Below are 9,601 nucleotides of genomic sequence, written 5' to 3'. Positions count from 1 at the left end.
AATCTCACAGTCCGCCCAACTCGGTTTCGCACCCCCTCCTCCTCTCCCCGCACATTTCTCTCTCCTCATTCTCTCCGTAAGACACACAAGCACAAAGCTGCGCAGTTCCGAGAGCACAACGGAAATTGGTCGGTGGCGAGGGGGCGCAACAAACGAACACCGCCGCACGCGAAGGTGCTGCCGCGTCGTGGCCGTGCGATTTGCGCTCCCCTCCCCTCCGTCGTCCCTCCTCCTCCTCCTCCCCGCCGCTCACGTGTGTGTGTGTACACACACTTGACGCGCACGCAGGCGACGTCCGTGCGTGCGTGCGAAGCTCGTTGTTGTAGCGGCGGCACAACGTTTTGCTTGTACTCTGCTTTGTACGGGCGTGTTGTGCGTGCGTACATGCGTGAGCCTCCTCCTCCCCCTGTTGATTGCGGTGAAGGTGGCGAGGAGGCAGCACGTTTGCGCATTTTCGCGTAGTGCACTGCGTGCCCGTCCGCTGCTGCTACACGTCCAAGTTATCAGCGGTGGCGGGGGTGGTTTCGGCTTTCTCTCGATGAACGACAGCAAAAGAAAGATAGGAAGAAAAAAAAAAGAGGAAGGGGGAGGGGGGGGGCTTCGCGTCGGTGGCGGGGGAGGGTGTATAAAAGGGAGTAGCCGCGCGCTGGACGTGGACGTCCACATAAAAGGAGGAGGACTGGCGGCTGCGCTGTGTTCTGACTTGGGTTCCGCTCGCGAGTTCACACCGCGTGAACCGAGTTTCTGCCACTGCGGTGTTGTGCGGCCGCGTCCCGTGCCTTTTATCCGCGTGCCTCGTTGAGAAGGACTTCCTCGACAAACAACGGAAGAAGGGAAGAAAAAAAAATCAACGCTCTCGCTTCACGTTGCTTTTGCGGAAGATGGGACTTCCGACTTCCACGACGATGCTGGGATTGCTCTGTCTTATCAAGGTCAGTTTCAATTGCTCGAATTCAGAGAACGGAAGAAGCTCATTTAGACGGAGCTCGAGTGACTGAAAGCAGCTGCAGACTTGACTGCAAATTTATTCGGAAAGAAGTTCGTCTTCTTGTTTTCTTATTTCTATCCAGTAGAAAAAGCGCCGACGTTTCCGGTGTTATACGAAGAACAAAGCGCAGTTCAAATTTCGAAACTACAGCGTTACTTACGATGGTTAAAACTGTGCCTCGTGTTAACCAATACCGACTGAGATTAACGTTAAAGCACTGTTAGAGATAACTAGGAATTTTTGATGCAGTATCTTCGCGCTCTTGATTTATATAGCCTCGATTACACTGAGTTCATTGCAGGCTAGGTTAATGTGACCCGCTTAACAAGAAGTGAACCTGAGGAGTCTAAGGACACGGCCCCAACTCGAGGCGTGCGTGAGTCACATGCACAGGATACGGCCTATCGAGGTCGTGCGACTTGACTCAACAGGGGAAACTGTCAGGTTGCTACTACTCGACGTAACTCAGTGGCCGGGTATTACGCGATCGTTATGACGACAGTTCCTTCGGTAATGAAAAATGGTAAAACTCAAGCATGCGTTTGATGTCTGTCTACTCTCTTCCAGAGTTACGCAAATTCCTGTTATGCAAATATGCGTCCACGACAGCCCTCTTACGAATCGCTTGATGCGAAGACAAACTCTGCTCTAACATCATGCGACCTAGTTAGGATAGGATTGTGTTACCAGATGTGATCGTGCAGTCGTTACGCTTCTTCTATCTTCGTATCATGAGGTTTGAAGCTACTGGTGACGACGAAACTTTGGGGCTAATAAATCGTCGAAAAGTGATTGAATTTCAGGAAGAAGGTTCTGTTAACAGAAATCTAGGGACATTGAATAACAATGAATTGTTTGTTGGTTCAATGTTTAAGAAATTATTCACAGAAACTGTCATAACAGAGACTGAGTCAGTCAACAAGCAATGCGCACAAACGCGGCGCCTCTGCACCAGCACGAGAAGTTTTTGTGCCGAAGTCATAAATATGCGCCAAAGTCGAGTTCAGGAATGGCAGGCACTGAGGCACATGTTCCGAGGTCGTCGCCTTGAGCAGAAATTAAATTGACGTCTTGGGTAACCTGCCCAATAGCATTTCTTTCTCAAAGAAAATTAGAAAAATCCTGGCGTTCTTAACGTTTCCTGCAAAGCGAACACCGTATATAGTCAAAGATCTTCTAATTTGCCTTTTTTTTAATCTACAAAATTGCGCGAACTGGTATTGTCTCAACTATATTTCGGTGAAGAGATTTCACTGCTCCAGTTCTTGTCAACCAGCGCGACGGCTCGTAACCAAACAGGGAAGGGACAAAACACAGCGCTGAACCTCACTTGACGTTGCCATTCGGCCCTCAAGAACTTGCATATCCTTATGTCATGGCTAACTGAAAGCCCACAAACAGGCCCAGCACCTCAGGAGGCAGAATGCGCTTTCGAATGCAGAAGCCATGGCATTCGTGGTTTACACGAAGCATTTGCGATGTGGGCTTTCAGCCTTCAGTTAGCCATGGCATAAGGATACGCAAGTTCCTGAGGGCCGAATGGCAACGTCAAGTGAGGTTCAGCGCTGTTTTGTCCCTTCCCTGTTTGGCTTCGCGAGCCGTTGCACTGGTTGACAAGAACCATGTCTGACCAACTCGCCCACCAGTTGTTTCCCTTCTTGCTTTTCCTGTTCTTTTTTCTCGATGCGAATTTTCCTGTTCTTTTTTCTCGGCGCGAATAACTTAGCACAGTGACCTTTGTGCCTACCCGTGTGTAGCTTCCGATGAAAAGATCGCTGTGAAGAAGAGGGAAACGAATACATCACCTCAGCGGCGTATTGCATCATAGAGCGTGAACTTCATTATCTGCACAACGTTGCGGCCACCTGACAGCTTGTTCATGCTGACAGCCTCATCTCTGTGCGAACGCAACTTCTTGCCAATCGAAATAGGTCGACTCGAAACTCGTGTGTGACGGCCGATGAACGAGGCACGCCACTGTGCAGACGCAAGAAAAAAAAAACACCACCAAGAACAAAGGTGCTACGCGGGCTCGCCGATTCGCTTAACATAAGATGAGAAAAGCTGTCATCGCACTTGCGTAACATCTCGCCTTTCAAACGTGAGATTCGTGTAACTTGATGCAAGAATTCTTATCGAAAAAGAGCCCATTGCTAGGGCTTCGGACATCCGACACAAGGCTATAGCAGTGCTTGCGTGCCTGTGATCAGCTCTTTTTCTTTCGGGATTCGCCGTTCCTGAATGTCATTTCCAGGATTGACCGTTGTCTTGTTGGAACCTTCAACTCACCCCGACTTGTGTTACGAGTCCGAGCAATGAGTGCTCTTATAGCACACACTAACGCTCGGTGATAAACGTCGAAAGCTATTCGCAGTTTAATTTCGCAGCGTAGAACACCTTCGGACGTCGGTCCCGGAACTGCCGAGTGCTTAAATATGTGCCTTGTATTTTTATGCGTCCGGAAACTACGAGCTAACTTGTGAGAGATGTCCCGTTGCACCTTACTGTCCTATTTTGTCCAACGCGCCAGTCATGTGATCAGACATTTTTATTTTTTTTCGGATCCCCGGTGTACCAGCCTATGCAAACGAATTCCACAGTAATGATTAAATTGTATTATGCCACAACCTGTGTTTGAAAGAGCGCTCTGTGCTGTCCTGTTGTGAATTCTGTGAACTTCATCTCAAAAGTCAGCGCTGCCACTCCTAAGCTCACTCGTCTTTCCCGCTATGCGCGCGTATACGTGCAGGTGTTGCTGCTTGTGCTGCTGACGGCCGGCGCTTGCCAGGCGGCCACCGGCGCCGACTCCCCGGCTATCCCGGCGGGCAAGCGCACCCAGTACCTGGTGCAGGAGCACGCGGGCCAGGGCTCCTACAAGTTCGGCTACGACACGGGCGAAGGCGCGCAGCAGCAGAACTTCCGCCAGGAGGAGCGCACGTCGGACGGCACGGTGCGAGGCCGGTACGGGTTCACGGACGCCAACGGCTACCTGCGCGTCATCGAGTACGTCGCCGACGAGACGGGCTACCACGTGATCCACACCAAGACCGAGCTGCCACAGCACAGGCCCCGGTCGACAGTCAAGCCGCACGCGCCCTTCCTGGGCCCGCTGCCGCCGTTCATCCCGAGGCCCCAGCCCGAAGAGGAGACCTGACACGAGCCCGCTTCGCAGCAGAGCGCTCCCGGGGCTCCCACGCCGGCCGGCTGCCCTTTGGGGAAACGCGCTGAAGGACGGCGCACCAGTGTTGGTACAGCTACCGATGGCGCCGATGGTGTTACAGCCACTGCGATTGGCGATGACGCTGGAACTCTGAAAGCCCCGGGTGCCTGCGGGAATTGCGGGAGGACTTTTCCGTTGCCGAAAGCCAACTCGTCGTCGTATGACGACGGCGAGCTGCCGGTGTGTGTACGGAGTTTCCCTCCGGCGCGACCGATAGGTGGCGCTCCCTGAGATGCGGTTGAGCTTCTGAACATTGTTCCTCTCAGATGGTTACCTGTGCGTGGACAAGGTTCGCAAGGCTCCTAAGAGCGCTGCGTGATTGGCTGTCATGATTAAGCCACCATATCGCTGACTGACACGATTGGCCAGGTGCTCGTGCTTCGGCGTATCAGGTAGCGATATTACGTAGAAGTGTTCTGAACCCGCTACCATATATCTTCTTTTCTATCTTTAGGCTACGCAACCGGCCAGAGTGATCGTTCTAGGGTCTCAGCTCATCGCCGTCATCTCCTCTCCTTTTTCTTTTAGGGTTTTACTATCATGCGTTTTAAAGAATGCTCACCATGAAAAGGGTTTGAAAATTTGACCACGAGTGATCTCACACAGGGTGGAATGGCGCGAAATCGGCTATAGCTGCATGCGTGTGCGGCTGATGTGCCCGTCGAAGTTAACCACACTCTGATAATGTGTCAAGTGTAACAGGTTACAGAACATGCCCCCCACCCCCCCTCCCACGATTTCTTGAAAGCACTAGTGCCAACCTCTCTGGTCCCGCGTCGAAATGAATACTCGCAGTCATAGGTCAATTTCTTTAACTCTGTGGGATAGATTTCATGAGGATCGGATATAAGCGGAACTTAAAGCTTGTAGATTACCGCGGCTGGGAACGAGTATCAAGAAACGAAAATTCAATCTCCCGCAAATATTTAATTTGGGAGGGCGGCTAGGCTGAAACTGAGCTCAAAAGACTGCCGATTATTGGAACTAAAGTGATCATCAACAACGACGAAAAATAAGTTTCTTCCATAACATCTTTTTAGTTCGGTGTGTACGAGTGTTTTTTAAGTGCTTTTAGTGCAGTTAATTAACCAACAATTAGTTCGCTTTCGTGTGAAATCACAGTTTCAAAGGCCTCTTACATGTGATGTCTCTGCCTGCATTTCGTCCTGAGTCCACTTTGTTCTGCATCCTTTTAATGTTTTCCTTGTTGTTAACATTCTTTTCTTTATTGTCTTCAATGTGTGTGACTTGAGAAGCCCAGGGCATTTTCTGCTTGTTTCTTTCTTGCTTCTTGTTTGTGTACAAAAGAAAAGCGGTGTGTTTGATATGAACGTGCAATGACAGAGTGTACAGTCGTGCTTCGGCAATTAATTTATTCCCATATTATGAGCAGGAGCCGAGAGGCAGGTGATAACGCAAAACAAACGCATGAGTGCGTTGCTTTATGTGATATATGCCGTACACATGCCATATATATGTCGCTTATTAGTCTGTGAAAGTTTTGCCTGCATTTTGCGAGGGAGACAGGCCTAACGAGGAATAATAAACTGTTACCGCAAACCAGTATATGCCTTGTTTCTGTGCTTTACTTTTCTGTTTATTTCTTTTTTTAAATGTCGCTGCTCGCGAAGATTGAGCGAAGCTATTGCTCCCGCTGCGCTACATCCCTACTGCGAGAACTTTGGATTAGAAAGGTTAAGGGTTGCGGCGAAGAAACTTCACTTCGATTAATATTTTTTTTATTTCACAGGAAGTTCTGGCCAGCTCTGCTAAATGCTGTTAAGACGAAACTCGACGAGCGAGAGGTAACTGTTGTAATGCGTAGCACAAGACGTACATTGAAACCATCACATGCAATATAAAGCAATTAGTTGACACATCTCGAAAATCAGCCATGTTGTTCAGACAGCGCAGATAAATAATCAGGGGCGAGTATTTATAGTTAGTTTCAACTGAAAATCGACATTCATCACTCCCGTCAGCCACGACACATGCGAACGATAATCGCGCCCAACATGGCGACCTGACAAACACTAAAATAGCTTGGCAAGGTTGTGTCGGAGAACGTCAGACATCTGGAACAAAGGTGCCCATTGTCGAATGAAAAACGACATTAAGATTACTTCATAAATTACTGTCTACCTGAAATAATTCTTTCTAAATAGCACAAGTAAACGGAGGAGCCCCATAAAAAGCAGGCAGACCCGTATAGTTGGTGCACCAGAGGGTTCGATCTTGGGAGCCGTGCTGTTTCTGTTATACATAAATGATATAGCCATATTGCAAAAAAGTTGAGAAGTGGCATTATTTACGTTACAAAAAATACGAACATCATTATTTACGCTGACGACAGTGATGCATTCCTTTCGGGAAATGAGTTGGTTGTTTTGCAGAAAGAGGTTCACATCTGCTTACAATAATAAAAAAAAGTATCACAAAGGGTTGACATACACATGAAACTAATTAAACACAGTAAATAAATATCCCTAAACACACCTCGACGCCGCTAGATTCTACAACGTTTGAACTGCTACCTTTCACGTTTCAAAATCGCGTGTTAATTATGGCTACGAGGAGTTTGCGATACCCCACTCTATACTCTCCATGCATGGCTTCGGAAAACAGAAGTGACAAGAGTTATAAACGAGTCGTAGATGATATGTTGCTCTCATAACACGCCGTATACTAGTGATATATCCTTGGGGTTCCATGGGTTCCATCGTACGGTCATATATAAGTAGGGGCAGGGGATTTTGGTTTTATTATTTGAAATTCGGCGGTGATTTTTCGCTGGTCATTTCAGAATGGTGTTATCGGTTTTCTTCGGCGTTTATTAATTGCTATTGGTGAATTACTGCTTTTTTCGGTGATATTACGTGGTATTTCCTGTCCGGTAAATGGTCAGTTGGAGTTATCTCGGCCTTATTTTCCAGTAATTAAAGCACCAATGGCCGTACTCAGAGCAGTGATTATATAGATGAAAGTGGTTTCGTCATATAAAAGGTAACTCAAGTTAAATAACCCTTTGGATTAGCGGGACACATATGTCCCACTTGTTTCAACTGCAAGGAAAAGGAAAAACCTGCACATGCGTACAGTATTTCTGCGTGCTGAATACTACCAAACTATCAAGCAAACCATTCAGCGTGTTCTGTGTGTTTTTACAAGTGCGGGTAAACAGATGGACGAGTATCACCTTGGCGGGATAAAAAAAAATTGTCGAACTTTTCAGCCTTTCTCATCTGTCGACGGCTTCATAATACTCATTGAAGCATTTTCAATTCTAATACAGGTTCTGTAATACGTCCAGCGACTGAAGTAAGGACACAAACCGCATAGGAGGTCTTTTTAGGAAGTCTGTGTGTCTCTTTTTTTTTGTTCAATACCAGTAGTATAAACGGCTTGAAAGCGATGTCATTCAACTGCTGGAGTCATTCTGAGTGCAATTTTTGTCATTTTTATGAACGTGAGGCATGCACACAGCTTCCGCCTCAAAAAGGAATACTGGAGCGGTCAGCCTAAAACACGAGTGGAAATTTACTTCCAGGGCATCTCCCCGTTCAGCGGGGTTCGCTAGCCAAGGCAGACACAGCGCAAGCAGCAAACAACACCGTTTACTGCTGGCCAACGGAACAACACAAAAATAAACAAGAAAACAAAGGCGCTCGCACCGCGGTCCAAGCAAAGGGGCAGCGCTTACACTATATAGCGGAGCAACTCAGTATAGCGTCCGAGCTCCGCAACCCAGGACGGTTCTGAAAGCTGCGCTCGGATGAAACAAGACGTTCCAACAAACTACATACGACGACAGTCGAGCCCTTCGAATGCAAACCGTGAACTTCTCGCCGGCGGCTGGTCCGTGCCGCCTGAACCACGAAGCGCGCGGGCAGCGCTCACGTGCGCTGCTCGCTCGGCCTTTATCGAGAGCGCTGGCCGGATCGCCCACCGCGCTGGCGGCGAAGAACGTGGCGGACATGCGCGGTGGTGCTGCTCAGGGATGTTTTGTACTGCTCGCACCCGAAAGACGCCGGATGACTCGGCCTGCGTAAGGTCACTTTAGGCCTGCGCAGCCTCTTACGCCGAGGCCCCGCAACTGGGCTGATCATGTTATCTTTGAGAGGTTGCTCTGGATTCAGCGAGAGGGGTGATGTATCACGTGGTGTGCGCGTTGACGGTACCGCATAACCGTAGTGGTAACTTGAATTAGGCCCTTCTTCGCGACACTGATATCAATACGCCTCAGTGTTCTCACTTACAGCAGGAACCTATAGTTGTGAGTCGTTTTGTGCAATAGTTCTGTCATTCTATTTCGTGCTTTCTGTTATATTCTTCAGCTGTCAAGCCCTTTGAATCTTTTTTTTGCTATTGTTTTCATGTACAGGAGGGCAGGCCTCGGTCAGGTGTTGCGTCGCACCTTTTGCCTGCTCCTCCTCGCTCTGCACGTGCACTGTACGTAATAATAATAATAATAATAATAATAATAATAATAATAATAATAATAATAATAATAATAATAATAATAATAATAATAATAATAAACGTTGGGAACAGTATGCGCTATGCCAACCTCCTCTGTATACACGTTCGTGTTGGCGATATTTGCTTGTTGAGATGTTGTCACGTTCAGTGCACTCGACACAACTGTCGCAGCCGCTAGCGTTTACACCGAGCAGTATTGTTCAACCTTGCGCGATAAAGACGCGCATGTCGAATTTCGTCTTGTCCACAAAACGAAAACCTTAATGTACTGTGACACCTGCCAGGTGCAGCGGCACTTGACTGAAGAATACTATTTGCCGGATAAAAGCGGTGCGGCCGGCACAAGCGGGTGCAGAAAGCATGTGCTATAGAGCAACGAAACATTTACGACTCTAATGCAGACGAAAAGCCTAATTTATGGCCGAGAGCGCGACGGCTGTTAGTATCAGAACAGAGAGGCTCTATCGCTGCATGGGACACGAGTCATGAACAGGCGGATTTTATGATTCCCCTTTGATGACGGAAGCAAACCCTCCAGAACAAGTTAACTGCTGATGGTTAGCACCTGTCTTGAGTTCAGAAGCTAAGCATATACCGTGTGGTCAGATCAATGAAACTTCAAAACATTTGAAACGATGATTTTTCAGCAGGAGTTCTATTGCAGAATATTTCAATCGTAAGTTCAGTATTGCGACCACGCTTTGTGTAATTTGTTCGCCCAGTAAGAGTTTACCGCTTTTTCAATAGTTACTCTTGTGCCAAAAAGCCCCGGAATTACTGCCGCAATTTCTTGCCCTCTTCCGTAATATTGAAATCTTTGGTTGCTTGGTTTATAAGAATTCTATTTGGGCCACTTCAGTGGATCAGGTGAGGTTCAGGGAAATCTATATTTAAGAAATAATTTACGGATTTCT

The 9,601-nt window shown here is 47.9% G+C and overlaps 1 protein-coding gene across 1 annotated transcript; it reads left to right on the top strand.

Annotated features, from left to right (window-relative positions):
- Positions 1 to 672: 672 nt before the first annotated feature.
- On the top strand, positions 673 to 5,763 carry LOC144096937 (larval cuticle protein 16/17-like). Its single transcript, XM_077629745.1, has 2 exons — positions 673 to 932; positions 3,738 to 5,763. Exons 1-2 carry the CDS (start codon positions 882 to 884, stop codon positions 4,140 to 4,142), a joined length of 456 nt encoding a protein of 151 aa, XP_077485871.1. The 5' UTR covers positions 673 to 881; the 3' UTR covers positions 4,143 to 5,763.
- Positions 5,764 to 9,601: the final 3,838 nt, after the last annotated feature.

The sequence above is a fragment of the Amblyomma americanum genome, chromosome 7 (assembly GCF_052857255.1).
Source record: "Amblyomma americanum isolate KBUSLIRL-KWMA chromosome 7, ASM5285725v1, whole genome shotgun sequence".
Classification (NCBI taxonomy): domain Eukaryota; kingdom Metazoa; phylum Arthropoda; class Arachnida; order Ixodida; family Ixodidae; genus Amblyomma; species Amblyomma americanum.
The sequence above is the reverse complement of the archived record's forward strand: the minus strand, read 5'-3'. Positions and strand labels throughout refer to the sequence as shown.